The sequence below is a fragment of the Panthera tigris genome, chromosome C2 (assembly GCF_018350195.1).
Source record: "Panthera tigris isolate Pti1 chromosome C2, P.tigris_Pti1_mat1.1, whole genome shotgun sequence".
NCBI classification, from domain to species: Eukaryota; Metazoa; Chordata; class Mammalia; order Carnivora; family Felidae; genus Panthera; species Panthera tigris.
The window spans coordinates 524,003-540,928 of NC_056668.1; the positions used below are offsets into that span (position 1 = coordinate 524,003).

At 44.5% G+C, this 16,926-nt stretch overlaps 1 protein-coding gene across 4 annotated transcripts in view; it reads left to right on the top strand.

The window, feature by feature from the left end:
* Nucleotides 1–16,926, top strand: part of LOC102964297 (minichromosome maintenance complex component 3 associated protein) — a 55,905-nt gene that overhangs the window by 10,829 nt on the left and 28,150 nt on the right. For all 4 annotated transcript variants that reach the window (XM_042957179.1, XM_042957181.1, XM_042957182.1 and 1 more), the window contains exons 8-15: nt 2,052–2,249; nt 2,786–3,054; nt 4,191–4,353; nt 6,681–6,841; nt 7,738–7,976; nt 8,277–8,503; nt 9,628–9,728; nt 16,441–16,572. In XM_042957179.1, coding sequence (XP_042813113.1) covers nt 2,052–2,249; nt 2,786–3,054; nt 4,191–4,353; nt 6,681–6,841; nt 7,738–7,976; nt 8,277–8,503; nt 9,628–9,728; nt 16,441–16,572 — 1,490 coding nt within the window. The remainder of the gene's footprint in view (nt 1–2,051; nt 2,250–2,785; nt 3,055–4,190; nt 4,354–6,680; nt 6,842–7,737; nt 7,977–8,276; nt 8,504–9,627; nt 9,729–16,440; nt 16,573–16,926) is intronic.

The following is a 16,926-nucleotide window of genomic DNA, read 5'->3' on the forward strand; positions in this document are numbered from 1 at the left end:
ACCTTTTTAGAGGGTAGTGGGGATGTGCTCTTAATGTTCATATTAAATTGTTTTTATTGTGAGGTGTACACTAAACAATCCTATATGAGGTGACCGGACCCCATGGTTCTCTATAGATGTAGATAGGAGATTTGCTTCACAGATTAAAAATTTCTTTGTTTCTTTTTTCTTTTCACAGTTTATTAGTATCCCTTTTAAAAATTTTTGTTTTTAAAAATTTATTTATTTTGAGAGAGAGAGAGATGGGGAGAGAATCCCAAGCAGACTCTATACTGTTAGCGCAGAGCCTGATGCTGGGCTTAAACCCACAAACCGCAAGATTATAACCTGAGCTGAAATCAAGAGTCAGACACTTAGCCGACTGAGTCACCCAGGCGCCCCGTATTCCTACCCTTTTCTATGTATGTGTTTTACACGCTTGAGATTATCCTCTAGATGCAATTCTGTGTGAATATTTTTCACTTAAAATTATATTGTGAATGTTTTGATAAACTCAGCATTATTTATTTTTATTTTAGAGAGTGCGGGAGAATGGGGGAAAGGGCAGAGAGAGAAAGAGAGTAGAGTTTGTGCTGTCAGTGCAGAGCCCAGTGTGGGGCTCTGTCCCACAACCCCGGGATCATGATTTGATCCGAGATCAAGAATCAGATGCTCAGCTGACGGAGCCACCCAGGCGTAACTCAGCATGTTTTAAATGACAGCCTGTTAATTGATTTATGTAACTGTTAAAACTTACCATTTTGCAATCACTAGATAGGCTGTTTCTAATATTTAAATTTTATTAATGATTCTACTGGGCATGTTGTGTATAATGAATCTAAAGTATTTAGGTTATTTCCTTCTGATAGATCCTAAGAATTAAATTACTACATCAGAGGGTATGACCTTTTTTCAAGGTCCTGAACATATGTATGTCAATGCATGTTCCCAAACTGTTTCTCAGAAATCACCATTTTAGATCCTTTGTCAATTTTTTTTTTAACGTTTATTTATTATTGAGAGACAGAGCACGAACAGGGGAGGGGCAGAGAGAGAGGGAGACAGAATCTGAAGCAGCTCCAGGCTCTGAGCTGTCAGCACAGAGCCCGACGTGGGGCTCGAACTCATAGACTGCAAGGTCATGACCGGAGCTGAAGTTGGACGCTTAACTGGCTGAGCCACCCAGGCGCCCCAATCCTTTGTCAATTTTTAAAAAAAATTTAAATTTTTGTTAATTTCTCTTCGTTAATTTTGCTTATAGGTGTCTCCTCTATTGGCTGTTTTTTTTTTTTTTTTTTAAGATTTTATTTTTAAGTAATCCCTGCATCCAGTGTGGGGCTTGAGCTTGTAACCGTGAGATTGAGAGTTGCATGCTCTCATCATCATCTCTGCATCACAGCAGAGGCTCCTGCCCCAGGGGACAATGATGGCAGCTTGAGGTGGATGCCTGGGGCTCAGTCTGTGGACATCTGGGCTTCTGCCTTTGGCCATGTGTCTTCAGCCTCCTTTTACAGGTGGGACAGCTCCAGGCCTTTGTGTGCAGCTGTGCAGCCCCCATGAGCCTCCCTGCTGCTGTCTCCATTTCCTTTCTAATCCATGTAGATTTACTTTGGTGTTTGAGTGTGGCTAAGGTGTGTTAAAATGCTTCAGAGTCCCTTACCTGTCACACCTCTGCCCTTGGGGCCGTGCACATGTATCTCTACTTCTATTCCCCCCCCCTACTTTTTTTTTAAGATTTTATTTTTAAGTATTCTCTACACCCAGTGTGGGGCTCGAACTCAGAACCTTGAGATCAAGAGTTGCATGCTCCACTGACTGAGCCAGGCATGTGCCCCCACTTATATTCCTTCTGCTTCTTCACTCCTTGTCATATTTGCCAAAAACAAGTTTCTCATTTGTTTTTGAATTTTGGTCATTACTTTCAAACAGAAATTTTACATTTGAATATTGTATTCTGTAGTTTTGATCTTGTATGAGTTTGTGGGTGATTTTCCCCTTCATTTTAAGGCACAGCTGTGGGGAAGCTGGCCCAGCACCTGACACACAGGTTTGTTCCCACTCTGTGTCCTCAGGTGGATCACGCAGCAGCCGTGAAGGAGTACAGCCGCTCTTCTGCTGATCAGGAAGAGCCCCTGCCGCATGAGCTTCGGCCCTCGGCAGTGCTCAGCAGGACCATGGACTACTTGGTGACCCAGATCATGGACCAGAAGGAGGGCAGTCTGCGGGACTGGTACGACTTCGTGTGGAACCGCACACGGGGCATTCGGAAGGTATCAGTCACTTTCGATCAGGAAACTAGAAAACGCATGTGAATTCCAGAGTTGAAGGGAGAGTTCTCATTTTACTCATCTGTGTAAAAGAATATGCTGTATTTAAAATTATTACAGGGGTGTCTGGGTGGGTCAGCTGGTTGAGCATCTGACTCTTAATTTCAGCCTAGGTCATGATCTCACAGTTCGTGGGTTCGAGCCCCACGTCAGGCCATGTGCCGACAGCATGGAGCCTGCCTGGGATTCTCTCTCTCCCCCTGTGTCTGTTCTCCCCTGTTCATGCACACGCACATACTCTCTTTCTCTCAAATAAACATTAAAAACAGTAAATCATTACAAAGTCTTTTTAAAATGTGCTTCATGCACTTTGTTTCAAATTGATGAGAGAAATTCAGGTAATCCCGCTTTTTCTCACATTTGGTTCTTTATGCATGGAAATATGTGCGTGAGATCTGTGTGTGTAGGAGACACGTATGTACGTAAGGTGTGTGGATGAGGTGTGTGCGTGTATAATACTCCCTCTCGTTCATGGCCAGGACATCACCCAGCAGCACTTGTGTGACCCTGTGACGGTATCCCTGATTGAGAAGTGTACTCGGTTCCATATCCACTGTGCTCACTTCATGTGTGAGGAGCCCATGTCCTCTTTTGATGCCAAGATCAACAATGAGAACATGACCAAGTGCCTTCAGAGTCTGAAGGAGATGTACCAGGACCTAAGAAACAAGGGTGTGTTCTGTGCCAGCGAAGCAGAGTTCCAGGGCTACAACGTTCTGCTCAATCTCAATAAGGGGGACATCCTAAGGTAAATTTTCAAAGTCAGAAACTAACCTAAGTTGTCTGGAAAAGCAGGGTTTAAACAGGAAGAGAGCTGTTAGGGTTCATGGCAGCTGGCAGCGCAGAGTCTGTCTGGTGTCGAGTGTGGGCTTGACAGTAAGCAGCCTGGGCTGGGCTGTGTGCTCTGTTGAGCGGAGGTGCAGGGGGCCCCAGGACAGGGCTGTGCTGACGGCGGCAGTCGGAGTAGGCCCCAGATCCTTTGTAAGAACAGTTTCTCTTTGTCAGTGAGAAGACGAGGAAGCAATCTGTCTGATGAACAGAAGAGGCAAGTGAGGGGGGACAGGGAAGCCCAGGGCGCCCTGTCAAGAGCTGTCAGCAGTTTGCTGTGTCCAGGCGTGTTTCCTATTACATGCGTCCACACACGCCTCCTCATAGAACTAAGTGATAGGAGAGGAAAAAATTGTGTGAAACGAATGTTTGTAGGGGGATATTAAGAAAGAATGAACTTTAAATACTGATCTGCTACACAGGTGGACATTTATAGGAGAAAACACAGCAGAATCCCCTGAGTCTCTGTCCCTGTTGTTGGTCAACCGGACTTGGTGACAGCCAGTGACTCCTTTATTTCCGAGACTCTCTTATTTATGCTGAAACTGTTTTTTAGCTTACTGTTTTCCCTAAGAACCTTGTTAAACAATATCGAAATGTGTTACCGATTTTTAGTTTTAAAATTCGGTCCCGGAGATAAACTGGTTATGGAAAACGGAAGTGTGGTCTTTTCATGGATGATGGGTGCCTTTCTTCTCTTGAGTGACTCAGTCAGCTGTTCACTTACATAGCAGAGTTAGCTTTTGTTTAGACATCATCATTGTGAAAACAGCTTGTAGTCATTTGGCGTTAAAGTGACTCTTTGATAATCCTTAAATTGATTATTACGTGAATTTGTTTATTTACCATCTTTTTAGAGAACACCATTCTTCCCAATCTAGTCCAAGAGTGGCAGCTTCGAAATTACTAATCTAACAGAGTGGCACGTGTCACCATTAAGTCCCTTTTTCTCCATATGGTTGAAATCTTTGTTTTTTTAAATCACATCTGGTTTTCATGGAAATTTTTTCTAATTAAAAATAAAATTCTAATCTCTTTATCTCCTTTAATTGACAGAGAAGTACAACAGTTCCATCCTGCTGTTAGAAATTCCTCCGAAGTGAAATTTGCTGTTCAGGCTTTTGCTGCATTGAACAGTAACAATTTTGTGAGATTTTTCAAACTGGTCCAATCGGCTTCTTATCTGAACGCATGTCTTTTACATTGTTACTTTAATCAGGTGAGTAACGTAGCTGTACTTGAAGAATTGAAAGGAAGCAGATTGTTACTTTTGATATTTAAGTGTTTCTCTATTCTGAGAACATTTCAGCAGGTCCTGGGGTGACTCTTGTGTAACCCTCTCGCGCTAGCCCTCTGAGAGGGTTACTGGGGTACCTTGTTTTACAGGGGTTGGCGCCATTGACTACTGACGGAAAAGGCTGTGCAGTGGAATATACTATTGTTAGGTTCAGATCAGACAAATTTCTTTAGAGTGATATGACTTGAGGGCGCCTGGGTGGCTCAGTTGGTTAAGCATCTGACTTTGGCTCGGGTCATGATCTCATGGTTCGTGAGTTTAAATCCTGAATGGGGTGAGCACGAGCCCCGCTTCAGGTGAGTCCCACTTCCCCCCTCCTCCCTTTCCCTCTCTCCCTTGTGGGATTCTCTTATTCTATCATTTCCTCTTTTTCTCTCTCTCCCTCTCTCTCTCTATGCCCTTGCTCACATGCTCCCTCTCTCAATAAAAAAAAATATATATGACTTGAGTTCAGCATTATTATCATTCACGGAAACTGAAAATCAAAAATTGCACATGCAAAATCCCTAACTTAAAAATCTTAAGTGTTATTTTTGGAATGAACGTGATGATGCTAAATTTGTCCCAATAAATATCTTGAGGGCCTGTTCTTTGTTGAGTACTGTGCTGTGCCTTGGGGTTACAAACCTGGGGAAGACTGGTCTCTTACCTGGTGCTTTACACAGAGCTTGAATGCCAGAAATTCCTCAAGTCAGGTCTTCAGCCCCAGCCCTGACAGCGCACACACTGTGCTGCCCCCAGCTGTGAGGGGTCTGCTTGGTGGGGAGGAGGCTGCTTGGGGTGGGGGTGTCTCAGGATGTGACCAGCTGGTTCTGTGACTCCAGGTTATTTTTCTTTGGTCACACATCAAGTTCAGTGATAAACAGTGACTAAGCCCATGGTCTTAGTCCAGGCAAATGGTCTTGTGCAAGTCTGCTCACTGTCAGGTCTGACAGTTGCCAACAGAACCGAAATTCTGGAACAAATGAAAAGATTTTAAACAACATGCTACTTGTGGAACTCTGTACATTCAACAAATAAAACTGATAATTAATACTTTGAAACGATTATTCAACATTAGGATGTTGGCCATTTGTTCCCATTTTAATAACTTTGAGCAAAAAGACATCTAAGTGCTTTTTCTTTAGAGAAATAGTGTGTTTGACATGGTCCCATAGGGTTCTTCCTTGTTCACCTCCACCTGCTGTGACTCTTCCAGTCCCTTCAACCCCAGCACACTCCTGCCACAGGGCCTTTGCACTTGCTGTTCTTGCTGCTGTTCTTTCTCCTTACAGAGACATATGGCACCTTCTGGTGTTGTCTTGGTTGCCACCAACTCAGCAGGGCCCACCCTGCCCGCCTGCCCTTCTCCCCTGCCTTCTTTCCTTGGTTGCACTGTCACCATTACATGTGCTGTGTATTTCACAGATTCATCTTGTTCATCGTCGGTCTCTCCCTGGCATGCCAGTCATTGGGGCAGGGATTTTGTTTTGTGCATTGTTGTGTGCCCAGCAGTAACCATGCCACGTGCAAAGTAAACACTGGATAAATACTGGTAGGGTTAAAGAGCACTGCAAGGGGAAGCAAGGGGTCACCCAGAGTCCTAGCGCCCACACGTACACATGTAATTTTTGTTAGCACTTTCCTTTTTTTTTCTTTTTTTTTCTAAAGCACTTGTTACAAATTTCGTGTCATTTATGCATTTTTCTGTTTCACTCCATCATCTCTGTGGTAATTTTTATTGCCACACAGCTTTTTGTCAAGTGGAGGATGCATAATTGACTTTCCACATGACCTGTTTGTTGATGGACAATTTGTTTTCTAGGGTTTCTTTTTTTGTTTTTGTTTTTGTTTATTTATTTTTGAGAGAACACAAGTAGGGGAGGGGCAGAGGGGGGGAGAGGATCAGAAGCAGGCTTTGCGCTCACAGAGCCCAATGTGGGGCTTGAACTCATGAACTGAGATCATGACCGGAGCTGAAATCACATGCTCAGTCGACTGAGCCACTGATGGTGCCCTGTCTTCTAGGGTTTCTTTCAATTAAAGCCTTCATGGCCTGACTTTTCCTGTGTCTGAGACTGATTGCTTCGCTTGCATTTCTGCTTATCTTCTGCTGAGCAAATTCCCTGCTGATTGCTAAGCCTAGGCTCCTTAGTGCCAGATTGCTTTCCAGAGGGACTACAGCAGGACGCTGTGCCCTATGCTGGCAATTCTGTGGTTATGGGATAACTGGTCCCTTGACCCTGTAGCGATTCATCTTGTCTCTTCAGATCCGCAAGGACGCTCTCCGGGCGCTCAACATAGCGTATACCGTGAGCACGCAGCGCTCCACCGTCTTTCCCCTGGATGGTGTGGTGCGCATGCTGCTCTTCCGAGATTGTGAGGAGGCCACAGACTTCCTGAACTACCACGGTCTCACTGTCTCTGATGGGTAAGAGCAGAGAGGTGGCCTCTCTTTGTTTTTGTTTTCATTTTTTTGTTTGTTTTTAATTCTGATGAGGGTCTGGGAAGTGCCAGCTACATGCCAGGCCCCAGAGGAGGGCACATTCCACATGCTGCCTCCCTGGGGTGCAGGTGAAATCAGCGAGGCTCAGAATGGCTGGGGAGCATCCTCAGGTCACACGCTGCTCGTCAGTGGATTGGAGTTCAGACCCATTTCTTTGCAACTCCAGAATCAGGGTTTTTCACGCGTTACTGAAGATCCTACAGGGAAAGGTTAGGGTCTTTCTTCTTGTGTTTCTTGAAGATGACTTCTGCTGGCCCCTGACTGACAACTACCCACCTCTGGTGGTCCAGACAGGCACCAGTGGGCCAGGCCAGGGGCTCCTCCACTGCTTGGAGTCAGTGTTTTGAGAACCTTATGAAACTCGCGGACCCTCTCCCAGAAAATGGCACCATAATGTGCACCATTTACTCACGTGCGTGCACATGCACCCAACGTCTTATTGCCCATTGGGGTTTCTCCACCCCTTCCCTCCTCTCCTTATTGCCAGCCCCTTCCTATCTGCTTTCTGCAGTCCTCAAAGAAACGTGGCAGCTTTGGAATAAGACAGGAGCACGTAGGTGTCTGGCATTCTACCTGTGGCTGTCTACAGCTAGGCCGGGAGGCTCCCGTGTCACAAGGAAATGTCCAGGCTGGCAGCTGTGGGTACTGTGGGCTCAGCTACCAAGTCAGCTTTTACTGCCTCTCTCCTCATTTACACATGGCTGTGGGGTGACCTAATGATGGGGACAGGGCTTTCAGCGTTTCTGCTGGGCACTGAGAAGGTAAAGGTTGGCTTTTTACCTGTGTAACGCCTCTCCGTGGGTTCTTTGTGGTCTGGGTAGCTGTGTTGAGCTGAACCGGTCCTCGTTCCTGGAACCAGAGGGGTTATCCAAGGCCAGGAAGTCGGTGGTTATTACCAGGAAGCTGACAGTGTCGGTTGGGGAAATCGTGAATGGAGGGCCATTGCCCGCCATCCCTCGTCACACTCCCGTGTGCAGTTTCAACTCCCAGAACAAGTACGTTGGGGAGAGCCTGGCTGCGGAGCTGCCCACAGGCACTCAGAGACCCGGCTTGGACTCAGGTGAGGAGCTGCGTTACGTGACGGAACTAGCTGTTGCCCCTTCAGGAAGCCTCTTGGGAGCCAGGAGCATCTGTCTTGTTTTGAGGGTGAGGGGTAGGTCGGGTGGGTATTGGCTCAGTGCTCATGTCTTTTGCTCCTCTTAAGAGTGGCTTGAATGGCTCCCTGATGTCATAGTGCTTGGTTCCCACAGGTGAAGCACATACCGTCCCCTGTGACATTGCTTGGGAGGGTGGCCATTAAGGATCACTGTGGGTGCTCAGGGGTTGCCCTATTTGCCCACACTTGCCTCTTTCCTTGCAGGTGAGGGGAAAGGAGAGGCGTGTGGTACAGAGGCAGATGTGCCCCCACCTGCTCTCCAGCAGCCTCTTCCCATCCCTGCACCCACACCAGCTTCTCTGCCTCACCTCCCGGCACCAACTCTGAGCACAGTGCCTGGCCTCTTCCAGCCACCTGTGCAGGCCCCCCTGCAGCCCCCTGTGCAGCCTGAGTTGCTTCCTCCAAGGCCTGCACCTGCGTACTCTGATGCGGTAAGGAATCTTCCAGGTCAGGGCTCTGAGGAGCCAGTTGCGTATCAGTGTCACCAACAGCGTCTGACGTCCAGTCTGACCTCTGTCTGTAGATCACTTCCATGAAGGTGGTTGCGCTTGTGGCTCTAGAATATTCTGAGTGCCAGCCGCGGCAGGTCCTAGGACCCTGGCCCTGGAGGCTTAAGCCTTTGTCCTTTAGGCAAGGAGCTTGGGGCTCTGAGCACAGGCTGCGCCAGGCTCCCTAGCTCTTTGCCTGTGTGTCTGTTTGAAAGGGCTACAGCTAAGACTAGAGAAGGCACTGAGGGTTTTTTGGAAGTAACATGACAGGTGAAGTAGGTGCGGCCCTGCATTGAGAACTCTGCAGACGCATGGGTCTCTGTGGACTACCCTCTCCCCTGTGGAGTAGGCTGTGTTGTCTGGTCTCCTGTGGGGGGTCCCGGGAGAGACCCGGCCTGCGGTCACTTGGCCTCGGGTGGCTGAGCTGGGGCTGACGCTCCCCCGTCTTGGGCACAGTTGTCAGAGCAGCTCTTCAGTGTGTCCTGTCCCAGCACCATCTTGTGGCCCTGGTGTGCGTGCTCTGAGTGATATTCGACACTGCTCGCTCCAGAGAGCCAGTGGGCATGTTGACTAGGGACACGTGGGGCCACAGGCACGCAGCACCGTGTGCACACTGGCCACACAGGTTGTGGGATTGGGCTCGCCACCCTGTTGCTTGGGCCGGTTTTGGTCATGATTAAGGAGGCCTGAGAGGATTGTGAAGAATGGCTGCAGCGACTGACGATGTTTGATAGGATGTGGGGGCGGCATGGCGTCACTGAGCAGGCAGCAGGCTTGCCTTGGCCTCTCCAGAAGGCTCCTCTGTGTTCATTAGCAGGAAACCTTTCCCGAAGCAGCGTAGCCAGTTCCTACGTGAGGACTGTTAGATGCCCTCAGACAAGTAGCCACTGATAGGTCGTGAAGGGAGTTTTTTTTGGCCCCAGAGGGGTTGCTCCGTGAGACTGGTTGGTTCTGTGAAGGTTTTCAGTACCCTTAGCCTGTGCAGCTAGATTGGTTTTAAGCTCAGTCTGGATTGAGGCAGTGTTTCTCGCTGCCGTTGCCCTGACCCCCATGTGACCTCTCCTTAGGACCTGGCTCAGGTGGTGGATGAGCTCATCCAGGAGGTTCTTCAGAGGGACTGCGAGGAGGTTGGCGCTGCTGGAGCGGCCTTTGCGACCACAGCTCTGGGGTAAGTCCTGCGCGCTTTCTGCTCTGAAGCTGTCTGCTCGCTGGGGCCGAGCCCCATCCCTCTACATTTCCTCTTCGAGAGCTGCTGACAGTCTTGGACAGGAGGTCACAGCTGCTCATTCGTACAGGCTTAACTTTGGTCCTGCCCTCTAGGTGGGTGTGACTGTTCGTGTTCCTCACCTTTTCTTTGTCAATGGCATGGAGTTCTTGTTTGTGTGTGCTTTTTGAGCAATGTTAGGTTTATTAAAATGTAAATTGAAAACTTGTTTTTTTTTTTAAACTTTAAACGTGCCTTTAAATTCTAGTAAAGTAAAAATTTGTTTATTCTCTGTTAAGAATTAAAAATACTTTATGTGATCTGGGATTGTTTTACTTTATAAATTTGACGGGTGAAATTTCCTTAAACATTTTCTATAATTTGCATCTTATATTGTGATGAAATTTCTTCAGAGATTTCAAGCTACACTCATAAATTTTATATATTTGATTCTAATATTTTAAATATCTAGTCTTAATAAATTTAATAATGAAAATCTTTCTGGGGCGCCTGGGTGGCTCAGTTGATTAAGCATCTGACTTCAGCTCAGGTCATGATCTCATAGTTCGTGGGTTTGAGCCCCGTGTTGGGCTCTGTGCTGACAGCTCAGAGCCTAGAGCCTGCTTCGGATTCTGTGTCTCCCTCTCTCTCTGTTCTTCCCTGCTCGTGCTTTGATTCTTTCTCTCTCTCAAAAACAAATGAACATTAAAAAAGAAATTTAAATAATGAAAACCTTTCTAAGCGTTTAAAAAACTTTCATAAAGTTAATTAAAGCCAATTAATGTAGTAAATCAGATTCCTTTTTTTAATGTTTTTTTTTAGAGAGAGAGAGAGGGAGAGAGCACAAATGGGGGAGGGGCAAAGAGAGAGGTGGACAGAGGATCTGAAGCAGGTTCTGTGCTGACAGCGGGGAGTCCAGTGCAGGGTGGAACTCATGAACCGTGAGATCATGACCTGAGCTGAAGTCAGACACTTAACCTACTGAGCCACCCAGGTGTCCCAGTAAACCAGATTTTTTTTTTTTTTTAAATGTTTATTTTTGAGACAGAGAGAGACCGTGCATGAGCAGGAGAGGGGCAGAGAGAGAGGGAGACACAGAATCTGAAGCAGGCTCCAGGCTCCAAGCCGTCAGCACAGAGCCTGATGTGGGTCTTGAACTCACAAACTGTGAGATCATGCCCTGACCTGAAGTTGGATCCTTAACTGACTGAGCCACCCGGCTGCCCCTAGTAAATCAGACTCTTAAGGATTTTAAACATGTTTTAAAAATCCTAGGGTGCCTGGGTAGCTCAGTAGGTTGAACTTCCAGCTCTTGATTTTGGCTCAGGTCGAGATCCCAGGGTCATGGATGGAGTTGAGCCTTGAGCGTGGAGCCTGCTTAAGATTCTTTAGGGGCGCCTGGGTGGCTCAGTTGGTTAAGCGGCCGACTTCGGCTCAGGTCATGATCTCGCGGTCCGTGAGTTTGAGCCCCACGTCAGGCTCTGTGCTGACAGCTCAGAGCCTGGAGCCTGTTTCAGATTCTGTGTCTCCTTCTCTCTGCCCCTTCCCCATTCATGCTCTGTCTCTCTCTGTCTCAAAAATAAATAAACATTAAAAAAAAAAAAAAAAAAGATTCTCTCTTTCGCTCTGCCCTCCCCCCCATTTTGCATGCTTGCTCTCACTCTCAAAAAAAGAAAAAATTCTATTACATATGAAACCACACAATGATTAAAAAGCATTATTTTACCTGTATAAATGTAGATGACTCAAAAGGATTAATTTTATTGATTCATTTTCTTATACTAGAGGCAGGTACATATTTTCTGTTTGCTTGAAATAAGAATAAATATGATTTCTGTTGGCTCAACTTATTTTGATAAAATGTACATAAAAAAAATCAACCATTTTTATGTGTACAGTTCAGTGACATTAAGTACATTAATGGTATCCTTCACCACAGTCTATTTGCAGAACTTTTTTGTCATCCCAAACAGAAGCTAGACCCATTAGACAATAGTTTCCCATTCTTCTCTTTCCCCAACTCCTGGTAACCTCTATTCTACTTTCTGTCTTTATGAGTTTGTCTTTTTTAGGTACCTCACATGAGTGGCATCATAATAGCATTTGTCCTTTTTTGTCTGACTTTTTTTAGACACAAGAATGTTTTCAAGTTCATCTACATTGTAGCGTGTGTCAGCATTTTATTCCTTTTTATGGCTGAATAATACTCTTATTAAAATGTACAGTTGATCCTTGACCAACATGGGGAGTTAGGGGTGCCAACCCCCTGTGCAGTCAAAAACCGAGTATAACTGGGGCGCCTGGGTGGCTCAGTCAGTTAAGCGTCCAACTTCAGCTCAGGTCATGAACTCCTGGCTCATGGGTTCAAGCCCCGTGTCGGGCTCTTTCTTGACAGCTCAGAGCATGGAACCTTCTTCACATTCTGTCCCTGTCTCTCTCTTTGCCCTTCCCCTGCTTGCGCACTCTCTCTCTCAAATATAAACAAACATTAAATTAAAAGATCAAGTATAACTTTTGACTCCCCAAAATCCTAACTGTTTACAATTTGTGGATTGGAAGCCTTACTGATAATATCAATAGTCAACATATGTTGTGTATGTTAAGGTATTAAATACTGCATTCTCACAATAAAGTAAGCTAGAGAAAAGAAATGGTTATTCAGATCATCGGGGAAAAAACAAGGAAGAGAAAGTATACTTACAGTATTCTATGTGTAAGTGGTCCTGTGCAGTTCAAACCTGTGTTGTTCAAGAGTCAACTTTATAAACATATGTAACGTGTATATACACCACATTTTGTTCATTTATTGATGGACCCTTGGGATTATTTCTACCTTTTGATTATGCTACCTTCTGAATAATGCTGTTACGAACATTGGTTTACAAATAACTGATTCCCTGATTGCAGTTCTTATGGGTATAAGCCTAGGAGTGGAATTACTAGATCATATGATCTATTTTTAACTTTTTAAACAACTGCCAAACTATTTTCTGCAGCAGTTGCACCATTTTATATTCTCACCAGCAGTGCACGAGGATTCCATTTTCTCTACCTTCTTGCCAACACGTAGTATCTTTTTTTTAAAAAAATGTTTTTGTAGTAACTATCATAATGGGTGTGAAGTGGTATCTCATTGTAGTTTTGATTTGCACTTCCCTAGTAACTAACGATGTCGAGCATGTTTTTGTGTGCCTATTGGTCTTTTGTGTATCTTATTTGGAGAAATCTATATTTAAGTCCTTTGGCCATTTTTGAATTGTTTTTTTGTTGTTTGTAGGAGTTCTTTTATGTTCTGGATTTTAATCCCTTTTCAGATATATGATTTGCACATATTTTTTCCCAGTCTGTTTGGGGATGTCTTTGCTGTGTCTTTTCATTCTCTTGATAGTGTCCTTCAATCTACACGTCTTAAATTTTATAGAGTCCATTTTTTTGTTTTGTTTTATGTAGTCCATTTTATCTAATTTTTCTTTTGTTGCCTGTGCTTTTGGTGTCATGTTCAAGAAATTGCGAAATCCAACGTTATTATTTCCCTGTGTTTTCTTCTAAGACCTTTATAGTTTTAGCTCTTAAGTGTAGGTCTTCAATCCATGTTGGTTTCGTTTTCATATATGGTGTAAGATAAAGATTCAACATCATTCTTTTGTATATGAGTACTTAGTTTTATCAGCACCAACTGTTGAAATAACCGTCTTTTCCTCTTTGAATGGTCTTGGCACCCTTGTTGAAAATCAATTGGCCATATACGTGAGGGTTTCTTCCTGGATTCTCTAGTCTGTTCTGTTGATCCATATGTCTGTTTTAGTATCGCATTGTTTTGATTACTGTAGTTTTGTAGTAAGTTGTAGTAAGCTTTGAAATCACAAAGCATGAGTCCTTCAAATTTGTTTCTCTTTTTCAAGACAGTTTCACTATTTGGGGTCCCTTGAAATTCCATATGAATTTTAGGATGAATTTTTCCCAAATCTCTTTGGGATTTTGATAGTGATGCATTGAATCTGTTGATTGCTTTGGGTAGTGTTGACATCTTAACATTAAGTCTTCCAGTCTAGGGGCACCTTGTTTGCTCCGTTGGTAAAGCAGGCGACTCTTGACCTTGCGGTTGTGAATTCAGTCTCCATGTTGGGCATAGAAGATTACTATTATATATTTTTTTAAGGTTTCTAAAAAATGTTGACTCTATTTATTTAGTGTTTATTTTTGAGAGAGTGCAAGCTGGGGAGGGGCAGAGAGATGGGACAGAGGATATGAAGGGGGGCTCTGTACTGACAGCAGCAAGCCCGATGAGGGGTTCAAACTCATGAACTGTGAGATCATGACCTGAGCTGAAGTTGGGCACTTAACCGACTGAGCCACCCAGGTGCCCCATAGATTATTTTTAAAGGTTTTTTTCTTTTCTTTCTTCTTTCTTTCTTTCTTCCTTTCTTTCTTTCTTTCTTTCTTTCTTTCTTTCTTTCTTTCTTTCTTTCTTTCAGAGAGAGGGAGGGAGAGAGCATGCACGTGCATGTGTATGTGTGGAGGGGCAAAGAGAGAGGGAGAGAGAATCCCAAGCAGGCCCCACCTTGTCAGTGTGGAGCCTGACGTGGGGCTCAGTCTCATGAACCATGAGATCATGACCTGAGTTGAAATCAAGACTCAGACACCTAACCGAGTGAATCACCCAGGTGTCCCAGATGATTGTTTTTTTTAAAAAGTCTTCCAGTTTATTCACATGGGCTTTCTGTTTGTTCAGGTCATCTTTAATTTCAGCAGTGTTTTGTGCTTTTCATTGTACATGTCTTTATCCTTGATTAAATTTATTCCTAATTGCTTTATTTTTCACTGCTATTGTAAATCAGATTGTTTTAATTTTATTTTTAGAACGCTCATTGCTAGTGATAGAAATAAATACCATTGAATTTTTGATCCTTATATTCCAGTTTTGCTAAACTTGTTTATTAGTTCTAATAGGTTTTGAGTGGATTTCTTAGGATTTTCTGTGTACAGGATCATGTCCTCAATGAATAAAGTTTTCTTTCTAGTTTAGATGTTTTTTATTTTTCTGTAATCTCCAATATGGTATTGACTAGAATCAGCAAATAGGACATCCTTGTTTTGTTCCTGGTCTTAGAGGAAAAACTTTGTCTTTCATATCTGAATCTGATGCTAGCTGTGAGTGTTTCATATATAGACTATATCGTGTGGAGGAAGTCCCTTTCTATTTCTATTTTTTTTTTTAGTGTTTTCATCATGAAACTGGTGCTGAATTTTGTCACATGCTCTTTCTGCATCAATTGAGATGATCACGTGGGTTGTCCCCCCTTCAGTTCATTAATGTGTTTGTATTACATTGTTTTTCATTTGTTGAACTATTCCTTGCATTCCAGGAGTAAATCCCACTAGGTTATTTTGTATAATCTTTTAAATATATTGGTGAATTTTGGTTTGCTGTTTTGTTGAGGATTTTTTTTTCTGTCAGTATGCATAAGGGATATTGGTGTATGGTTATTTATTTATTTTTGAGAGAACGTGAGTGTGAGCGAGGGGCAGAGAAAGGGAGAGAGAGAATCCCACAAACTGCAGAGAGAGAGGAAGACAGAGTTCAGAGCTTGGAATGGGGCTCGAGCTCACCTGATGCAGGGGTCAAACTCAAGAACTGTGAGATCACGACCTGAGCTGAAGTCAGATGCTTAACTGACTGAGCCACCCAGGCACCCCTGGTTTGTGGTTGTCTTTTTTTAAATTTTTTTTTAACATTTATTCATCTTTGAGAGACAGAGACAAAGCGTGAGACAGAGACGCTTAACCAACTGAGCAACGCAGGCGCCCAGGTGTGTGATTTTCTTATAGTGTCTTTTTCTGGTTTTGGTTTCAGATAGAGTAATGCTGGCCTCAAGTGTTAAAAAGTGTTTCTTCCTCTTTAGGTTTTTGGAAGAGTTTGAGAAGGGCTGTTCTTCTTTTAAGTGTTTGATAGAATTAATGGTGAAGCCATCTGGTTCTGGACTTTCCTTTTTTGGGAGGGGTTTTTGGTTTTTATTTTTGTTTTTGTTTTTTTAATTTTTTAATTTATTTTTGAGACAGAGAGAGACAAAGCATGAACGGGGGAGGGTCAGAGAGAAAGGGAGACAGAATCTGAAGCAGGCTTCAGGCTCTGAGCTGTCAGCACAGAGCCTGACATGGGGCTTGACCTCACGGACCATGAGATCATGACCTGAGCTGAAGTTGGATGCTTAACTGACTGAGCCACCCAGGTGCCCCTTGGGAGGGGTTTTTGAAGACTCAATGAATCTCTTTACAAGTTACAGGTTTATTCAGACTTTCTTTTTTTTTAATGTTTATTTTTGAGAGAGAGAGCATGTGCGTGCACATGGCGGCGGCGGGGGACAGGAAGAGATGGGCATAGGATCCAAAGTGGGTTCCAGGCTGACAGCAGAAGAGGCTAACTCAGGGCTCGAACTCACAAACTGTGAGATTATGACCTGAGCCAAAGTCAGATGGCTTAACCAACTGAGCTACCTGGGCACCCCATTCAGATTTTCTGTTTTTACATGAGTCAGTTTTGATTGTGTGTTTCTAACCACATGCTTAATTTTTATGCTAAAAGCTAAATATATATTTTTTCCTTGTTAATATTAGAAGTTATGTGGCTTCCTTGGCTTTTATTTATTTAGAATCGCATCCACTTTTCTCTGCATAGTGTTTCCAATGCTGCTATGGAGGAGCTGTTAACAGCTGCAACCACAGGCATTTTGAGGCACATTGCAGCTGAGGAAGTGTCTAAGGAAAGGGAGCGAAAGGAGGAGGAGAGGCGGCAGGCTGAAGAGGAAAGGTGAGTGTGTCGTGTTCCTGCAGTGCGCCTGAGGTCGGGGTGTGTGGACAAAGGACAGAATTCACCCTGGTCTAGGATGCTCTTACTGTTGTCCATTGCACTAGCATGAAACCCATGGCTCACCCAGCATCCTCATGCAGTGCAGCTCAGGGAGTGGGTGGGGGTCCTGAGGCCACACCCACCTTGTGAGCAGCACCCCTCCGTGTAGCTGGAGTTGGGGGTAAGAGTGGTGGTCAGGGGAGCTGGGGTGTGGGTGACTGTGTGTCATGTCTGGTGGGATTAGAGGAGTGGGCCTGCCAGCTTATTAGGAGGCACAACTCAAATCCCGACCCATGAGGTCACGGAGTGTACTGA